General features: G+C 35.6%; 1 protein-coding gene across 1 annotated transcript in view; it reads left to right on the top strand.

The window, feature by feature from the left end:
- Positions 1 to 13,743, top strand: part of Prrc1 (proline rich coiled-coil 1) — a 30,880-nt gene extending 17,137 nt beyond the window's left edge. Inside the window, exons 7-8 of the mRNA XM_048811884.1 lie at positions 6,606 to 6,740; positions 10,403 to 13,743. Coding sequence (XP_048667841.1) covers positions 6,606 to 6,740; positions 10,403 to 10,612 — 345 coding nt within the window. The 3' untranslated portion in view covers positions 10,613 to 13,743. The remainder of the gene's footprint in view (positions 1 to 6,605; positions 6,741 to 10,402) is intronic.
- Positions 13,744 to 20,618: the final 6,875 nt, after the last annotated feature.

Below are 20,618 nucleotides of genomic sequence, written 5' to 3'. Positions count from 1 at the left end.
TGAATAGAATATGAAGCCCTTTACATGCCCCCCACCACCCAAAATCACTTTTCAGAATTTGAGGCTGTCAGGTAAAATGGTTACATTATATCTAAATATAGTGCATTATATACAATACAAATCAGATTACTTTTCATAATTATCTGTTCTTACAGAAGAATGCTGTGAAGAATACATGCACTTTGAAATGTTTCTACTTTCTGGGGGATTTCCCTTGAACTTGGCTTTCACTACACATTTTCAGTTAGAATTTCTATGGTGCTAGAGGTTTACTCTTTATAAAATATAGCAAAGCTAACTGTGGACTGTGGGGTTTGTCTTCAATCTAATTTTGAAAAAAGTATGGTAAGTTAAATTTGTATACACAATAATTGTACATTTGATCAGTTGTGCACAGGTAAATATTAACATTATAAAAGATTATGTTTACTTTAAAGATGCAAGTCACATACCTAAGACTGAGTTTGTACTTGCCAAATTTCAAGAGTGCTTTTGCAAATTAGAAAGTATTAATGATCTGAGAAAGAAGACTTTTCCAGATTTACTTTTAGAGAGGATAACCTGGATAAAATCCTAAAATAGAAACAGGTTATTGAACAAAGAAAATGGTAAGTACATTTCTTTGAACTTAGAGACTAAAGCAAGGGCTTTGTGTATTGTGAAGTACTATATAAATATGGAGGACAGTATTGGTATTACATAGGTGGGATGGCAAAAAAAAATTTATTCATTTAATTCTCTAGTAGAGGTTATTTGAATCTGGGAGATTAGAACTTGCTATTGTTGTATTAAGCAGTGACAATGTATGGCTTTGGGTTTCAAGGCAAAGATGGTGAAGACTGTAGGGGTTAGAGTAAGAATAGATGCTGAGATTGCAGGCATTCAGAAAGATGATTGGGTACTGAAGTATGAGCTTGTCATTGGGAAAAAGAAAGGGTGCAAATATACATATTTAAGAAGATAAAATGTATTAAGAATGGAGACGGGGACAGTTTACAAAATTTTAGCAGCACAAAAGAATATAAATTTAGAAAAATTGATCATGTAGAAAGCCTGCTTTTTCATTCTGATTTTTAATGGGTCTTAAGTATTTTGTTTCATTAGATATTATTACACACAAGATACTTTAAAGCGACACTGAACTTGAAAGGCTGATAGGGAGTTTTTCCTCAAGAAAAACCTTATTTGAGAGTATTATTGGTAGTTTGGTTTGTTTCATGATTTTATTCATATTTGACAGATTTACTTCTGCTCTAAAGTTTTTGCCTTTAAAATTTAGATATGTTTTTTTTTTTTTTTTCACAATCTTTTAAATAAATAAAAACTACAGTTGTGGCTGTGGCTCAGTGGTAGAGCACTTGCCTTGTATATGTGAGGCACTGGGTTCAATCCTCAGCACCACATAAAAGTAGATAAATAAAGATATTTTAAAATATATACATATTTTAAAAATATCAAAACTAATATTTTTATTAATTTGTCAGGTTTTTTTATTGTTGTTGTTGTTGTGTGTGTGTGTGAGAAACAGAGGGAGCTAATGAGAAAAAAAATTAATGTAGAATCTTAAAATACAAAACTTAACCAGTTTGTTTTTTCATCCTATCAGATTTTATTTGAAGTGAGTGGTTTTTCTGAACTAAACTTAATTTGCCCCTTTAAATATATGAAATAATTTAAGGAAATAAATCAATTCAGCCAAAATTAAAGTTAGGAAGTTTCTGAAACTTCTATGCCAGGTATTAGTTTTATCAAAAAGCAAATCATAGCTATGATCAGTGTTTCATAGCTTATTTTCAACAAATAAAGATATAGATAATACCTAGAAGCCATTTCAAGATGTGTAAAAGTATAGTTACTTATCTGAACCAAGTTGCCTAGTATAAATTCTCAGAGTACAATGTAAGCTCTAGGACCCTTCTGTTTCATAGCTCAGTTTGATGATTATTTCATTGTGAGCTCTAACTTACCTAATTATTGATCCCTCCTACAATATAAAATTTCATTCTTAAAACATTTGTAAAGAATGATTGATGTTAAAGTATCTTGTAATTCCAATGAAAGAGGCCACATTTAATTAATGTAGTAGTCAGAGGAAAAAAAAAAAAGGCCAGATATGACTTCATTTTGATTTTCTCTTTTGGACTCCACAAACAAAAAAAGAATTAAACTTTTCTGCTTAGTTTATCATCTTGTAGCTTGCAGGTACCAATTAATTTGGTGAATATTTTGTGAATCATATTAAATATAAATTCTGCACTGTGGGATAGTAAAAAGTGAAGAAACAGTCTCTATTCCCTGGAAGCATGATATCTAGGTTTGATGATGCAAAATCCCACTAATCTATTAGTTGTTTTTTTGTTAATTAACATGTATTTGAGTTTCATTTCTTTTCTTTCTTTCTTTTTTTTTTTTTTTTTGTGTGTGTGTGTGTGTATGTGTGTGTGTTGCTGGAAATTGAACCCAGGGCATTGTGCATGCAAGGCAAGCACTTTTCTACCAACTGAGCTATGTCCCCTGCCCTTAAGTTTTTTATCAATGAAGAATTTAGCCATAACTCCTTCCTGAGATGAGTGAATTAGGGAAATTTATAATATCTACTATAAAGAAATAAGTTCACCTTACCTATTATGTTTTTTTTCAGAGTCAGCAGTTGCCTCCTTATTTCAGTGTCATTAGATTTAATGGCATTGTATTTATACTATTTATATAATGAACATTTGCTACCTAGGCCTTGGGAAGCCTTTATTTTCTTTTCCTTTAGTTTAGTGTTTCATGTAGCAAGTTCTTACTTGAATGCCTGTTAGGTTAGGCTCTGTGCTAGAGCAAGCAAAAATATCTGGTCTTGATTTTATTGTAGTTTAAATAATTTCATTTTTCCAAGGTAGTGTCTTAAAATGTTGTACCTGTTCTCCTAGAGTGGTCATGTTCTCTTCATTTGTCTTAAAAAAATTTATTTGTCCCTAAAAATGTTCTAGCCTTCTTAATTTTCATTTGAATGAGATTGATCATTTTTTCTTGTTCTCTTTGTTTAGCTCNTTTTTTTTTTTTTTTTTTTTTTTTTACTTTTTGCAGTATTCTTGTCAAGTATCTTAATTCTGCATATGTTTTAAACTCCTAAGACATCACTAGTATTGTTCTGTGCAGTCAGTATTCATTTATTATGATTCTGAAGTTCTTCCTACATTTTTGTTTTTCTGTCAGTAATCTTCCCTCTGCCTAAAGAACTTCCTTTGATACTACATTATAATATAGGATTACTCACTGTGAATTTTCTTCGCTTTTACTTACTTGAAATTGCTTTAATTCATCTTAATTTTTGTTGGATGTAGAAATCTAGGTTGGTAATTCTTTCAACACTTTCAATTAAGAAGTCAGCCATGGTGGGCACGGTGGCACATGACTATAATCCCAGCAGCTCAGGAGGCTGAGACAGGAGGATCGTGAATTCAAAGGCAGCCTCAGCCTCAGCAGTGGCGAGGTGTTAAGCAACTCAGTGAGACCCTGTCTCTAAATAAAATACAAAATAGGGCTGGGGATGTGGCTCAGTGGTTAAATGCCCCTTAGTTCAATTCCTGATACCAAAAAAAAAAAGAAGTCAGCCATCATCATATTATTTCATTTGTGTAAAGATAATTTGTTGTTTGTTCTGGCTGCTTTTAGGACATTGTCATTTTGTTTTTGCAGTTTTTCTGTGGTATGCCTAGGTATGTTTGTCTTGTTCGCTGGCCTCCTTTTATAATTCTTTTTTCTGGGGGAACAGGGAGCTTATTAAGCTTATTGATTCTGTAGATTGATGTCCTTCATCAGTTTGGGATTCTAAATCACTCTTTAAGACTTGCTGCTTTGTCTAGGACTCAGATTACAACTTGTTCACCTTTTGACAGAGTCACACACTTTCCACATTGTCAGGTTTTTATTCCAAACTCTGCTTTTTCTATTTCCTCATTAATTTCTTCCTTCTCTAGTCCACTGATCCTGCAGCCTGTTGGGCAGCTCATATGTTAAATTCTTTTTTAAAAAATAAATGTATTTGCTGAGTATCTACATATATTCATCTCTTTTGACTATCTTTCTTCTTTGTTCAGTTGTTTTGCATCAGTTATTTTTAACTCCTTGTCTGTGAGTCCTAATATTTGGGACTTTAGTCTCCTTTTCCTTCTAGTCTGTCCCTGAATATGGTGCTGTCCCTGAAGGCCTACTAATCTTCAAAAACCAGATGTTGTTTAGAAAACACTCCGGAATCCTCAGGTGATGTTGAGAAGTACACACCTTTCTCCTATAAGCAGAGCTGTATGAGGAAGCTGGCAGTGTGTGTTTTAGTCACAGTCTCAGCTTTGTCAGCTTAAGGCTTTAAGCTGGGGAAGGAAGGTTTTTGTCCTCGTGTTTTGTCCTTATTTCTGCAGCTTTTCAGTTTTTCTCAGTATATGATGTAACTCATGTAGCTTTTCACCGGGAGCACTGACCTGCCATAAATTCCTCCATCACACCTTAATGTGGTATTTCCCCCCTCAAATACCTTTTAAGCAAAACAGTAGAATACTACAAAGACCAAGAATGCTAAATACTAAATAATATCAGGAAGTCTGGTGATGGTTGCTAGTATGGATTGAGGAGGAAAGAGGACAGAGGGTTTGTGACCGTAAAGTACACAGAGTGCTGAGAGAGGGAAGAGAAGACAACAGAGTAAAAGCTAGAATCCCCAACACTTGATCTTTCATACTGTGGCTACTTTCAGAGTTCCTGGAAATAAATGCACAGAAAATAAATTCAAGAAAATGCATGCTTAGAACTGAGTCTAGAAAAGACAAATTCAGGAAAAGCAAGGCAGTTAAAGAAGAAATACAAGGTGTTTGGCCCCTAAAAAGGAATAGAGCTTGTTTAGGACGGGGAGAGAAACTGAAAGTTTCCTTAGAAAGAAGCACTGGGAACAGAAGTGGAGGAGTTGTGGGGAGGGATAATGGTGATTGCAGTTTCATGTTGACTGATTTGAAGAGAAGGGGGAAGCCAATCTCTAGCATGGTAGTATTTTAAAGAATAAGGGACCCTGAAGTTCTGATGTGCATTCACTTGCATGACAAGAGAAATTCTATTATGCTTCAGTGACTCTGCTTCTCATGCTTAACAGTTTAGTCAGTATACTATTCATGATAGACATTAATGTACACAAATCATGCAAAATAATGCAAAATAAAATTCAGCTAAGCTTGGCTTTGTGGATATTTCATAAATACATTTTCTTGAGTGAGAAAAATTATTGTAACAAAATATGAAATATTGATTAGTATACCATATAAAATAAGTCACTATTTAGTTATTTATTTAGGCACTGGGGATTGAACCCAGGGGTGTTCAACCACTGAGCCACATCCCCAGTCCTTTTTTATATATTTTTGGGGATAGGGTCTTGCTAAGTTTCTTAGGACCTTGCTAAATTGCTGAGGTTGGCTTTGAACTTGGAATCCTCCTGCCTCAGCCTCCAAAGTCACTGGGATTACAGGCGTATGCCACTATGCCTGGCCCTTTGTAGTGTTTATTTTGAGACAGAGTCTCATCCAGTTGATCCTGGAACTTGCCATCCCAAGTAGCTGAGATTAGAGGAGTGATCTACCATGCCAAACTAGTGGGTTAACCTTTTATGGAATTACATTTTAGGATAAATTAGATGATTGAAAAATTTTATTTATGGATATTAGAACATTATAAAATATTTGTAATAGTGTTCTCAATTTGTAGCAGTTTTAGGATATGAATACTATAGGCATTACAGATTGCTATTTTAATATTCAGCGGAGTTGCTTATATTACTCCATATTTTACTTGTTTTTTTTCCCTGAATATGTAAATAGTCTCCTGACACACTGCACTTTATTAGATGTGCATATTTTTAAGAATAGAGATTATTTTCCTGCTCCTATGCTTTTGTTGTTTAAATTCATGATTTCACGGTGTCTGGTTGTTTCATAATTCATGTAATAGAGATTCTGGTGTTGCTGTAATTGTCTTAACAACTCAGTATTAGAAACTTTAGGTGATAACTTGAAACTCGTGCTTTTTTATAAGTATTTTTTAATAGACTTTATTTATTTATTTAGTTAGTTAGTTGTTGATGGGCCTTTATTGTTTTTATATGTGGTGCTGAGGATGGAACCCCATGCCTCACACATGCCAGGCAAGTGCTCTACTGCTGAGCTGTAACTCCAGCCCCTATAAGTATCTTTCCCTCTGGAGGAACTTTTTAAAAATTGCTAATAACTTTACTAATTGGTTGAATATTAATGAAATTGGTAATATATTAACTTTCTCATGTTGAGCCTAGTAATATTTTTAAAAATATCACTCATGAGAAGCTGTTATACTCATGTTTGAATGAATATAAGTTTATCTGTTGCATATTTAAGCTCCCAGTTTCCATTGTTTCCCTGTCTTAGCAAGGGGACCTTTAAACATTTCCTTTGCTGTTGTTCTAGATTGTTTTTCTCTTCTTGGAATTTAGCCAGCCAAGAAATTTTTTATGTTGTTTTTATGGATTGTCTTCTTACAGGTTAATTTTTCTTTTAATTAGTTTGTTTTTCCTTTTTGTTTGTTCACTGTAACGTATTTAGCAGGTAATCAGTATGAAACTCATGTTCTGTTGCAGGTGGTTTGACATTGGTTGTTTGATAGTTGAAGACCCTGTCCATGGCATTCACCTAGAAGCTTTCACGCAAGCCACACCGGTGCCTTTGGAATTTGTACAACAGGTTGGTTTTCTTGGCTTTTTCATTATGCTCCAGAGAAACTTGCAATATTATCCTTCAAATTTTAAATTTATTTTTTGTTTAAAATGTTTTAATTTTGTTTGTTTTATTTCTCTTGTAGTCTGTTTCTTTGTGCAGATCTCTGGTCATTCCATGTCTTACTATTTCCCTGTTTTTGTTTTCTACCTGTTTTTGAGAGGTATACATTCAATGGCCAATTGTCATTTGCTTCTTTTTTTTTTTTATGATTATGTTTCTTACTCTGAGATCAGAATGTTTGCTTTTCTGCTTATGTCCACATTTCATTTACTTTCCTCTTTATTTCACATCTTTACTTTCACTGTTATCTCTATTTCCTTTTTCTTTCATCTGATCTTCCTTTCTAGTTACTCATCTTTAGTAACAAGTCAGTATTAGAAACTTTAGGTGACAGGTATGTCTTTAAGGTTGTTGACTGAAAATAGATTTAACCATGTACCTGTCTGTGTAGTTTCCATAAGATTGTAAGCATAAGTAATGATCCTTCTATATTTTTGTATAAATTTTTTTCTAATTCTCTAATGGACAAAATGGAACATGTATCTATACTGAAATTTCTGTACTGTTAAATGGCATTTAGACTTTTTTCCCCTCTTACAATTATTTGGCACATGTCGGCATTTGAGAATCTGAAACTATTGGCATTTGAAATTACTGGGTTTTCTCCCAAGAATATGCATGTATACAGTTACATATTAATTTGGCATGTGAGTTTATCAAATTGCTAAAAGCAATCACTGGCCTTTTATAGGTTTATGGTTTCGAAAAGGGACCAAGAATTAATGCTTGGAATTTTGAAATTTTGCTGAAACTTATTTATACCATAATTTCTTTTCAGAGGATTAAGAAAACCATTTTATAGATGTTAACTAAATTCACTCCAATGAGAAGGTGATTAAAAGATTGTAAATGAATAATAGATTACTGTTGTTCCATTAACTTTTAAAAATTAAATAAAATGATAGATTTTTCTAGAAAAATATAAATTTTACTTGTTGCTTCAAGAGTATTAGGTTGAACCATACAAAGTTGCTGTCATTCATAGTCAAAAACAGTCAAATGTTGTCACTTCCATATGATTCAACCTAATTACCTCAGCGAAGCAGTATAGTGAAAGAATTCCATCTAATCAGAAACCCCCCTACAGAATATTCACAGGTGATGCTCGTGGTGATAGAGCATCTCTCTTAACGCCATAGAAAATTTTAGTCCTATCACTTAAGAATTAAAGGTCAGAATTATTGGTAAAATTAATAAATAAAATTTAGAAATACATTAGAAGAACATATACCCTGACCATAAAGAATTGATTCCAAGAGTCAAAGAACCATTTGCCAATAGCAAATTAGTTTAATAGTTCAACATATGAACAGAGTAAAGAATAAAAAGGATTTCAGTAGAATTGAAGGTATTTGCTAGAAATATTAACTGTACTATTAAATAGCCTTTGTTAATTAAGATTAGAAGGATATAAGTGTACCAGAAAATCAAACTACACTTCAGGTCTAATGATAAAACATAGAAACCTGATAATTACAAGGATGTTCCTATCACAGCCATTGTTAACGTTGCTGTAGATCGAGGTCAACACACAGTGGCCCACAGTCAAATCTGGCCTGCTCCCTGTTTTTGTGAGTGAGTTTTATTGGAACACACCCTGCAGTCTGCTTACATGTTGTTTATAGCTGCATTTGTGCTGCAACAGCAGAATTGAGTAGTTGTAATAAAGACTTTTTGGTTCCCAAACCTAAAATATTTACTCTCGGGCTCTTTCTGGAAAAAGTTTGCTGACCCCTGTGATAGATGTCTGACCATTTTAAAAAGACAATTTTTGTTTCACTTTTAGGATTATAGATTGGAAAAAAATAGACATGATACTCAAAGAACAAAGTGGACCTACATATACTAGTATCTAAAGATACCTATGACATATTGCTAAGTAAATGTCAAAGCCAACACAGCTAGTATGATCCTACCTATTAACAGGTACATATATACCCTTTAAAGTATATATAAATGAATAGAGGGAAAAGGCGTGGAAAGGTGCACAGCAGGCTGTTAATGTGGTTAACTGAAGAGTGATATTCAAAGGGTGGCATTTACTTTTCATTCTATTGTCTTTTTTTTTTTTTTTTTTTGCCACATGGTTTTAACATTCAGAAGATACAGTAGTGTGTGCGTTGAAATGCCTTCCTTTTATTTCTAGCTATTCAACTCTTTATATTTCTTTTTATCCATCCCGCAATATATTAAGTTTGTGCTACTGAATTATTGGAATTTTTTAATTTAAGGGAATAGAAATCAGCCTTTAAAGGAATAACTGTTACCATCAATAGATATAGTAGTGAAAATGTGGAAAAAGTTTTATGTAATTTATGCTTGATAAACTTAAATGCGAACGATTCTTCCTTCTCCCACTTTACAAGCCTGCTATTCTGGATTTTTGCAGATAATATCAAATACATTGTTCCTCAGAAGTGTGATCCTTGGCCTAACATCTTAAATATTGCCTGCGAACTTGATAAAAATGTTGCCTCTCAGGCCCTACCCAGAGCTACTAAATAAGGATATGCATTTTAACAAGAACTTCTTGGGATTTATGTTCATATAGCAATTTGAGAGGCACAGTTTTATAGTGTCTCTAGAGACCTTAATCATTTTTCTGCCATGTCTCTTTCATATAGTCAGATACTGACAGTGCAATATATATTTTGGAAAACAACACTGGAGCAGGTTTTTCAGATGGTATGCTGTTTCTGTCAAATTTACTTGAAAGCTGTTTTATATTTGTTTTGTTTCTCCTGGAACCAGCTATGGAGTTTCCAATTAGATTTCTTAGTTAGGGTGTGAGAAACTAAGGTTTTTTGGTGGAGGGAAGCCCCTCAGATAGTAATACCCACCACATTTGGGGATCACTGTACAGTAGATCCATTCTACGTATGGATGACCTCCTCTGACCACATCTAATGAAAAACCACACCATTTCTGGCTTTTGAGTGGAAGCAGATATAGCTAGGTTGGGCCAGCTACAAATGATATAATAATGATTGTTGCTGTCCTGGACTGGACATTACTTGACATGCTAATCATGTTTCTGGGGATACTTTCTACAGACTAATCATGCAGTTTTGAAGCCTTTATTATTGCAGTTTCCTTTTTTTCTGGTTGCAATTTTATGGTTATAGAATGATAACTTTAGCAAAGATAATAATCTAGTGACACTGAATATGGAACTAGAATTTAAGTCGTCTGACTCTGAGCTCTGTATAGGTGCAGCTCTGAGATTTAAGACTTAGACATGCTCAAGGCCCTAGGTTCAACTCCCAGCACCACACACACACGCGCACATGCACGCATACACACACACACACACACACACACAAGATTATATTTGAGCAACAACCAAAGAGCATAATGGTGTTATTTTTTAACAAAGTAGATATGTGCTGTATTATTTTGATTCTTTCATGGCCTTGTAACTTCATACCATTGCCTGTATAACTGTGTCTCAGGATTTGTCATAATCTATATTAAAAGTAACCTGAGAGATGTTACTTTGAGATGTTACATATCGAATTCCAACATTTTAATGCATTATAAGTAATATGGATTTTATTTCTCTGTAGGCTCAAAGCCTAACTCCCCAGGACTATAATCTGAGGTGGTCAGGCCTTTTGGTGACAGTGGGCGAAGTTCTGGAAAAGAGTTTACTGAATGTCAGCCGGACTGATTGGCACATGGCTTTTACTGGCATGTCTCGTCGACAGATGATCTACAGTGCTGCCAAAGCAATTGCAGGCATGTATAAACAGCGCCTGCCCCTTAGGACCGTGTGAGGGAAGACCTGTCTAGGATACTGAGACTTTCTTCACTTTTAGCTTGATGTCGTTATACCTTCTTGAATAGCTTCAATGAATTTAACAGTTTTGTAATTTTCCTGTAGGCTGTAATTTTTTTTTCTAGAGAGGCATGTTATCATTCCAATAGAAGAAAAGAAATAGATCCTTTTTATAATCATATAATTATACATATAGTTCTCAGAAAAAAATATACAAATATATTTATAGCACAGTTTAATATACCAAATTCATATAGTGGAAATTCATGTGCAAAGACATTTAATTTAAAGATGTGTACTTGATTGTTTTGTTTTTAAAGAAGACATAGTTAATTAAGGAACATGTCTATTGAATATTCTTTAAAAACATTGTTCTTTTTGTTTTTTTGTATGTGCACATGGCCTCAGGTCTGATGGAGAGCAGCTTGCTCAACAATTTACGTTAGGACACCTACTTGTATTTAGAGAGATGTCACACATTTTTATGCATGTTTTATACAAAGTGGGCCAAATACAGAATTGATCATTTCTATCTAGTCATCATGTACACATACAATCTGGAAAGTCATCCTTGTTTCCTTTTTTTTAAAAAACTAATTTTTGGCATTTTATAGATTTATACTATGAACATTGGGTAATACATTTTATTTTTTCATTGCTATATGACAACTAAAGGGCAAATAATTTGAGTATATTTTAGATCAGAGTATTCATATTATTTTTGTATAATACTGTTCAGTACTTCCAAGAATAAATTCTGACAGTGGCCATTTTATGTGCTTCCACCCATTCTCCAAACTTTTACAAAAGACATTTTTGAGAGGTGATTACTTTATTGCCTATGAGAGGGTATGCCTCAGATTTTAAGTATGGTTGCTTCTTCTTTCATTTGCCTTAAGCACAACTTTTCTAACTGCCATTCTGCCTTTATTTTTTATGGAAATTTTCAAATAAACTATTTTATATTCAATCTGGCTTATTTAGTTCGTTATGTTTGTATTTAATGAAAGCTTTTTCCCCCCTCAAGTAATATATTTTACAGTTGGGATTTATATAAATAAAAATTAAGTAAATGTTTTTTCTTGTACAGTTGAACTCTATGCAACTTCAAATAACTTTGATAATAGTTTCACATATAAACGTAATTTTATTTACTCTTCTATACTGTTATTTTGATGTAAAAGAATTAGCACAATCTGGCAGTTTTATAAAGGGTGATGAAGGTTGTATCCTGCACTGTCTTCATATGTAAGGTTTGCTTTGTATTAATGTTATTTAAAGTAATTATTTCATTTTTCCCCTTTTTTACTTGAGAGTGAGAAGAATTAAGTATTCATTTTGAAACTATAATGTATGTTCATTTCTGAGCACCATAAAGTGAAATTCCAACTTTTATATCATTCAGAGTAATGAGAAACAGAAACAAGACATAACAAGTTGCTGTGGTGCACTTTTGTTTGGGGTAATAGGATCAAAATACATTTTTCTCTCTTTGTGAGTGAAAAGAGAAGCCTTTTATACTATTTTCCTCGCTCCTTTAAGTCCATCCTTCTCTAACAGTATTTTATCAGGGCTTTGGCCCCATGACACAAACAATCTACTATAGACTGAAGACAAGTATGCCCAAACTTAAAATATTTCTGCTACTTTCCCTCCTACTATAGGGAAATTTTATAGAGCCTAAAAATCTGAGTTTTTCTTTCCATTTTGTTTTCCCAAGTCTGAAACATCTTATTTGATATCATTGAGGATTGTTCTGATAGAATCACAAACATTGCCATTTCCTGGAATCCTCAAATTTCTGGGGCAGAGCTGCTCCATGGCTAGGTTGGAGCTTGATAGCGTTCCTGTACCTAGTTATTGGTGAGCCTTCTGCTGCTTTCTGAACAGTAGGAGTGGGAGAGGTGGAGGAGAGAAGGGCAGATAGAAGAGAGAAATACATGCTTTCGTCTGGCCTCCGTTTCCTTGGCCCAGTTCTCTGAAAGGCAATAGAGCATGGCTGACTCCACATTCTCAGCTTTCCCAACCTCCTGGAATTTCCCTTTTACATTATGATCAAGGAAAGTAACTTGCTCTCTCCTGGCAGCTTAGCCAGACAGTCTTGCTGTGATCATCAATCTTAAGGCCAGAGCCTCCATCTCCTCTGTGCCTTTTCTTCTTGTCCATTTCCTTAATAACTCCACAAGAACATTTTGGGAAGTTGTGAGTAGATAGCTATTTGCTTTTTTTCTTTCCCAAGCTTTTAGGAAAACCTGTCTTTAACACAGTTTGTTATCGTTATTGTGGTTGCTTGAAAATTTTTTTCTTCTGAAGAACCCCAGATTATTGAGTTTCATGTTTTATGTATTTTAATCCAAGTTGTTGAATTCTATAAGCTTGTACACTTATTTAAATTGGTGCGAGAAAAATAGGAAAAATGCTGAAGATTAATTTAACATCAACCTCAGATTATTGCTCAGTTCCAGGTTTCTCCTTGTATTGTTTTTTTATTGTATTGGATTTTTTTTCTTGTTTGTTTTTTGTTGTACTAGGGGGTAGAATCCAGTACCTCAAGAACACTATGGGAGCCCTCTACCACTGGGCTATAACCCCACGCCCCTATTGAGTTTTTGAGACACCCATGGACCTGGCTATGCCATGTACTTCTTAAGTTGGAAAGGCCTTGGGTGATGCTGGTAGTTTCATCTTCTGATTCTTTGTTATTATTGCTTTTTCATTCTTTGTTCCTCAGTCTTTTGAGGATTAATGAAGTAGAAAATTAGGATGTAAAAAGGCAAAAAGATAGTATGGTAGTAAGTGTGAGTACATTTAAGAGTATAAATGAAACTGTATAATGTATATCTATTCGAATTATGCAATTAGCAATTACTCAGGGTCGACTAAATTAACATGATGTTGAATTTATTCTGTTCCTTGGCTGGAAAAAAAATTCAAAATAGGACTTTGTGACTTATAAAGCCAAATTGATAACATTCTATGTTTAAAAGTTGTTGGGTTAAACATAAATTATGTGGATTTTTACTTCTGGGACATGGTGTTCTTTTTGTGATATTATGCAGAATCATGTGTTAGATAAAATCAGTTTTGTAAGTATGTACATATTACATAAATAAATACTTATTTCTCAAAGTTGTATAGTGATTTTTTAAATACTAACTTATATTGATACTACATTAGATATTACTTTTTTATCTGAAGTGATTACTGATTGTCAAGAGTTCTTACAGAACAGCAACTTCAAACACCATCTTTCTGGTGGAACTGTCGCATTCAAATACACCACAGTTGGTAGGGTCAGGGTTAGAGAAAGAGCTATTAGGAGAGATATACATGAGAAATAAAGGTAATAGGCAAGAAGTTAAGGCTTGTGCTTCTCTGGAAACCTTTTTAGTACTGGGTTTAATTTGTCCTTGACCTCCAGAAGTGTTTTTAAATAATTTTATAATATTAATTTTAGGTTCATGAAAAATTAATTGAGAAAGGTACAGGGATTTCCCATATGCCCCTGTCTCACAAATGCATAGCCTCATCCATTATCAAGATTTCCCACCAAAGTGGTTCATTTGTTGCAATCAAGAATCTCATTGATGCATCATAATCATCCCAATGTATGGGGTGATTTCATTAGATCACATTACATGGTGTTTTGGTGTTGTGCGTACTGTTTGGATAAAAGAAACGTGGATCCATTATTATAATCTCATAGAGTGATTTCATTCCTAAAACTTCTTGTTCTACTTATTCAAACTCCTGGCAACCACTGATATTTTTTTTGTCTCCCTCGTTTTTCTTTCCTAGAATGTCAAATGTTCATATACTCTGTAGCCTTCTCAGATTGGCTTCTTCCACTTAGTAATAGGCACTTAAGATTCATCCATGTGTTTTCATAGCCTGACAATTTATTTCTTATTAATGCTGAATTATAGTCTATTATCTGGATATATCACAGACTGCTTTCCATTGACCTGCTGAAGGACGTCTTGGTTGTATCCTAAGTTTTGCCAATTATGAATAAAGTTGTTCTAAAATTCGACGTGCAGGCTTTTGGGTGGACTACATTTTCAGCTCCTTTGTGTGATATACTATATTCATAGTTCCAAATTCTGCAAAATAGATGATATTTCTGTTCTGTACATTTTAAAATAAAGTTAAATGACTAGAAGTTGAGCTCCAGCACCCTGGTGGCATCCGTACCACTCTGCCTCAGTGCCTAACATAATGATAAGTACTAACACATTAATAAAAATGAATAGATATTTGATAAAAGGAGCACAAGTCTGATTCCATAGGCCATTATTTTCTTTCCATATTATACAGTGTGTTAATTGATGTTTTCATTTATTTTCGATAAAAACGCTTTTTTAAAATGCCACATGCTAGTTAGATTTTAAAAGACTTAAAAATCCATTGACAATTTTACATGATGATGTAGAAAGGGGTTTGAATGGATGTAAGAGTGGTCCGGTGGAGCTCTGTGACTTCTGAAAGGAAGCTGTTAGAGGAAGGAAGAACTTGAGCCTAAAACCCTAGGCTGAGACTTGTGCTCACCTCTTGGGAGTACAGAAATTTCGAGCAAATTTTGCATCCCTGTGGGCCTCACTTTCTTCATCAGAAAAATAAAATTGGAGATACCAAAGGTCATTGTGAGATATAAATGAAGCAAGATATGTACTCAGCTCTGGTCTCTCTCATGAACAACTCTCTACTCAGAAGCATTTAAGTATATGGACTGTTCATGAAAGGTGCCTGTTGGGGTTTAGATATGGGAGTCCCCCCAAAGCTCCTGTGTTGTTGCAGGAATATTCAGAGGTGAAATTATGAGAGCTGGAACCTACCAGGACTACCGTACTGGGTGGTAGCTGCTGGCAGGTGGGACAAGGCTGGAGGTGGGTCACTGGAGGTGTGTGCCCTTGAGTGATTCTATCCCTCCCCCTCCCCGCGCTTCTCCTCCCTCTGCTTTCTGGCTACCATGAGGAGAGAACTTTCCTTTACCAGACCCTTCTGCCTCACTTCAGATCCTGGGTAATGGAGGAGTCAGCTGACAATGGACTGAACCTCTGGGACAGTGAGTCAAAAGAACCATTTCTGCTAGGCATGGTATTGCACATCTAATCCCAGCAACTTGGGAGGCAGAGGCAGAAGGATTGCATTTGAGAACAGCCAGCAATTTAATGAGGTCCTAAAGACAAGACCCTGTGTTCAATCCCCAGTTTTTCCCCTCCCCCAATACAAAGAAGAAAGAAGAATACCTTTTCCTGCTCTAAGTTATTCTTATCAGTTATTTTAGTTGCAGATATGAAAAGCTGAGTAACAGCCCCCAAATGCTGGCCAGTTACTTAAGACTATATAGGGCAAGGGGATAAACTCTGTTGGACTTGACCATTTGACATGTCAATTACTTCTAAAACAATTTTTCAGGAGTCATTTTGACTATATTACATATTCTATTGTACTTTGATTTATGTATTCCTGAAAACCTCTGCTTTTTGTAAAATTGTGTGCTCGAAGTTAACAGAAGCTAAAAAGATAAGTTAGGGACAGATTAATCAAAACCTTTATAATTTTGAAGCCAGAGTCCTAATAAACCTGGTAATAACCACTACTATAATAGCCCAAATTTTTAAAGTTACATTCCTAATGGAACCAACATTTGACCCAGTTATCCTACTCTTCAGTATATACCCAAAGGACTTAAAATACTTAAAAAAATACTATAGTGACGCTGCCACATCAATATTTATAGCAGCTCAATTCACAATAGCTAAGCTATGGAACCAACCAATGTGCCTTTCAACAGATGAATGGATAAAGAAAATGTATATATACACAATGGAATATTACTCAGCCATAAAAAAGAATGGAATTATGGCATTTGCCAATAAATGGGTGGAACTAGAGACTATCAAGCTAAGTGAAATAAGCCAATCCCAAAAAACCAAAGCCTGAATGTTCTCTCTGATATGTAATTGCTAACTCACAATAAGCAGGTGGGGAGAGAGTAGAAGTTCATTGGTTTAGACAAAGGGGAATGAAGGGAAGGAAGGGGAGATGTTCAGAATAGGAAAGAATGAATTGGACATAACATTCCTATGTTCATGTATGAATACACAACCAGTGAAACTCCACATCATGTACAACCACAAGGATGGGATCCTAATTAGAAAAAGTCATACTCCATATATGTATAATATGTCAAAATACAGTCTACTTCTTGTATATCTAAAAAGAAAAAACAATTAAAATGTTACATTCCTAAAAAATACAACAGTACAGACCTTTACCTTAATGGGGGGAAAACTTAGGAAACTAGCTTGATGGAAAGGGAGGGCAGTCATAAAGGGCCAAGTGTACTAAGTTATTTTTTGGGGAAAAAAAAAAGATAAACTACAGAAGGCTCAGGGAGAACTGTGCAATGAGCACTTCCAGGGAACTGTGCAATGAGGCAAGGCAGGGAACTCATCTAAGGCAATGTCAACACATGTTGAAATCGTCATCAGTGGAATCTGCAGGGCTTCAGGAGTTCCCCTGCATTTGTGATTTTGCAGTTAGATGCTGTTACTTGGTTACATGAACCAACACTGCCTATCAATTATGAGTAAGCTAATTATGGCAGAAACATGGGCTGGCTGTTTCAGGACAGACTGAACTTGCCATTCATCTAATGTTTATTAGAAACCAATGACCATATGCATAAAAGCTCTTCGTAAACTACTGTAGGCAAAGCCAGCACCTGTAGGGGTCAGGCAATCAGCAGTGAGTGTGATGGGAGGGGACATGGGTGACAAGCAGCAGAAAGCAAGACCCATCCAGAGGCTCAGGCGCACTCAGTGTCCGCCACTTGTGGCTTCAGAGACTGCACTCTGTGGCCAAATCATCTAATTTATATATATAATATCTAATTTATATATATAATATCTAATTTATATATATAATATCTAATTTATATATATAATATCATATATATATATATATATATATATATATATATATATATATATATCTTTATTTCTTTTTTCCCCAAGAGAGATGTGTGGATTTTTAGATAAAATTGCCCAATTCTTGTAACTGATGAAAATAGTTATGATAGAAGGTTGGGAGTCAATCTTTGGACTTCCTGTTGTGACCTATTGGAATAAAACAGAGCTTTAATATGAGAGTTTTGTGATGGTTACATATGGTTTGGTGAGTTGGTACCAATGGAACTCAAGATCTGATCATTGCTGAAATTGCTGGGATGCTACATAACGTGTATCCTAAACATCAAGATTACATTCAGTTATCAATCAGGTTACCCAGTGTTCCCGTTTATTTTCCTGGAATCCAGCTATTTCATCTGTTCTTTCTCCCAAAGCGGGGAAAGGTGAGTTTCCCCTGTGTAGAGTTAGTTATGCAGGATGTGTCCCAACACCTGGTGAAAAATTAGAGCCTAATGCAGTAGCCTAAAACTCTTCCTGTAACTTTGCCCATTATCGATACAAAAATAAAAGAAAAATACAAGTGTTTCTAATAAATATAGCTAATTGGATTCTTAAGTCTCTTCTGTAACATAAAAACTGAAATAGTTTTGAGACTAAGCACCAATTAATAGGGCTGGTCATGGAAAGAACACTTACAAGGACAAGCCTTAATACCACAGTTTTACATTTGCGTAATGGTTTTTTGGCAAGCCGGGTCTTTTTCCCCTGTACTCTTGCCTGTGTTAAGTACTCTGAAAGAGTGTAGACAAATACTCTCATCAGCAGGGACTTGGCAACCAAGTTCTCCTCCCTGGTCCCCCTGTGCCTTGCTTTGGCCTCAAGACAGTGAGCTAGCCACCCAGGCAATGTTTTATGAATCCAATGCTATAGAGAGAAAGCAGGAAATTGGGGTGCGGGGGGAGTGGAGTCCACGTATCTCTTTCACATCACCCATTTTGGGTAGGTGACGCTGTGCTGCTAGCAGGAGCTTCTGAAACAAGATGAAGTGGCAGTTTACTTACATGATTTGTTTTTTCAGCTGACTTCACCCCAGAGCATATATAGGAGGTGAGAGGGGGGAAAATTATTAAACCACCTATTAGTAAAAACACACTTTCCCCCACTTCTCAGTATAAAACTGAGGAATGGCAGAAAAACATTTCCATGAGGTAATACTTGACCCTTGAATAAGCTTCCATTAGTTTTTTTTTTTTAATCAGTCTATGCCCAATGCAAGTGAAAATGTACAAGGAGTCATGATGTAAAGGATAGATATATTCGGCATGAAATCAGAGACAACTGGATTCTCTGAATTTCACTGTTCCTGAAGGAAGAAAGAGCAAATCTACTTTACCCTGTGCATATATATGTTGTATATAAGATAGATAGAGAATAACTAGCAAGCTGAAACTCCAACCAGTGAGTGCCTATGACATTCCAGGCACTATCACATATAGTGACTTAGTTAGTCTTCACTTTGCATGAGAAGTATTATTGTCTCCATTTTTCAAGTGAAAACACTGAGGCTCAGAGAGGTTTATTACTGGCCTCAGCTCACACAGTAAGAGGTGGCAAAAGGACTCAAACCTTGTCCTGTCAGATGCTGAATTCCATGCTCTTTCACAAGTCTTCCAAAATGAATTTTGACTGATGAGATGTAGATCAAATGAAGCTGGCCTTTAAGATTGCATATATATCTTTTATTACATGCATGTATAATTATATATTACTGTGTGTGTGCATACTACTGCAAGCTAGGCAACTCTGGGACATATGAAAAAAGTAAGCCTAGAGTTTTGCTCTTGAGCAGGTTGACATGGAAACAAAGGCATAAATGAGATAACAAGACTCTTGTGACCAACAATGCTGTCAGAGCACAGTGTGGGGTCATGGGTGGGAGCCAGCATGATGTTGGGGGATGGTACCTGGAGGAGATGGCATTTATAGATCTCTCAGGATGGCCAGAGGTCTCCACAAAGAGAGCAAAGTGTGTGGGAGCCTGAAAAGATGAAGGTTTAGTTTGTTCAGAGAAAGACAGCATGTTCTATCTGAAGAAATGGGAAGAGAGCCCAAAGAAGTGGGTTGGGGCCATTTCTTATTATTGTTCTGTTTCATGATATTGCTAGATAAGAAAATGCTTCTTTTGAAAAGGAGCTAGTAGCAGTGTAGAAGATGAATGACTGGTGAGCAAATTCAATTTGGAAGAGAAAAAAAAAAATAGTCTCAGTGGGAAATGGTTTTAAGACCTGAATTAGGGCAGCGGTGTCTGGAACAGATGTATAGAAGATGTCACATAGTTTGATGACCGTGCCACCACAGGGAAGGAAATAAGAATGACAGCATGGTCTCTCCCTGGCACTATGTGGGTCTCAGTGGCAGAGATTGTGCTCTGGGCCGAGGAACTGCTTGGAGGAATAAAAGGTTTGCCCAGCAGATGTGTGTGGGAGATACTGAGGCACTTAGGTCCTCCACTGACCTGAAAGGATCTCAGCCCACGAGGGGCCTGTATTCTGCTCTGGCTGTGGCTTGTAGAACATTTGAATTCTGATTCTTTATGGGTCTCCTGGAGCTGAGAGACTTGTGTGATTTGGGGAGTATACCTCAATTACCTTGAAAAACTCAGCACTCACCCTAGTGAAGTTCCTAGAGATATGAAGCAGAAACTGTCCTTTCTCTTAAAGAAAAGTGAAACTTCAAAAGTATTTAGGAACTCTTATCTGATAAACCTAAGGTTGCCCGTTGATAGGTGCTTTCTCAATTATAAAGGGACTCCAACATGGTACCAGGGATTGAACCCAGGGGCACTTAACCACTGAGCCACATTTGCAGTCCTTTGTTTATATTATATTTAGATACAGGGTCCCACTGTGATGCTTAGGGCCTTGCTAAGTTGCTGAGGCTGGTTTTGAACTCTCAATCCTCCTGCCTCAGCCTCCTGATCCAAGAGCTTCTTGACTCTTCCCTCCAAGTATGGATAGGCTTTCTCAACCTCAAGGAGGCTTTAGTGTTACTGGACTCTGCTCACCCTGTCACTAGAGGGCACCAGGT

This window comes from Marmota marmota, unplaced genomic scaffold, assembly GCF_001458135.2.
Source record: "Marmota marmota marmota unplaced genomic scaffold, marMar, whole genome shotgun sequence".
NCBI classification, from domain to species: Eukaryota; Metazoa; Chordata; class Mammalia; order Rodentia; family Sciuridae; genus Marmota; species Marmota marmota.
This window is presented reverse-complemented; position numbering and strand designations above follow the sequence as displayed.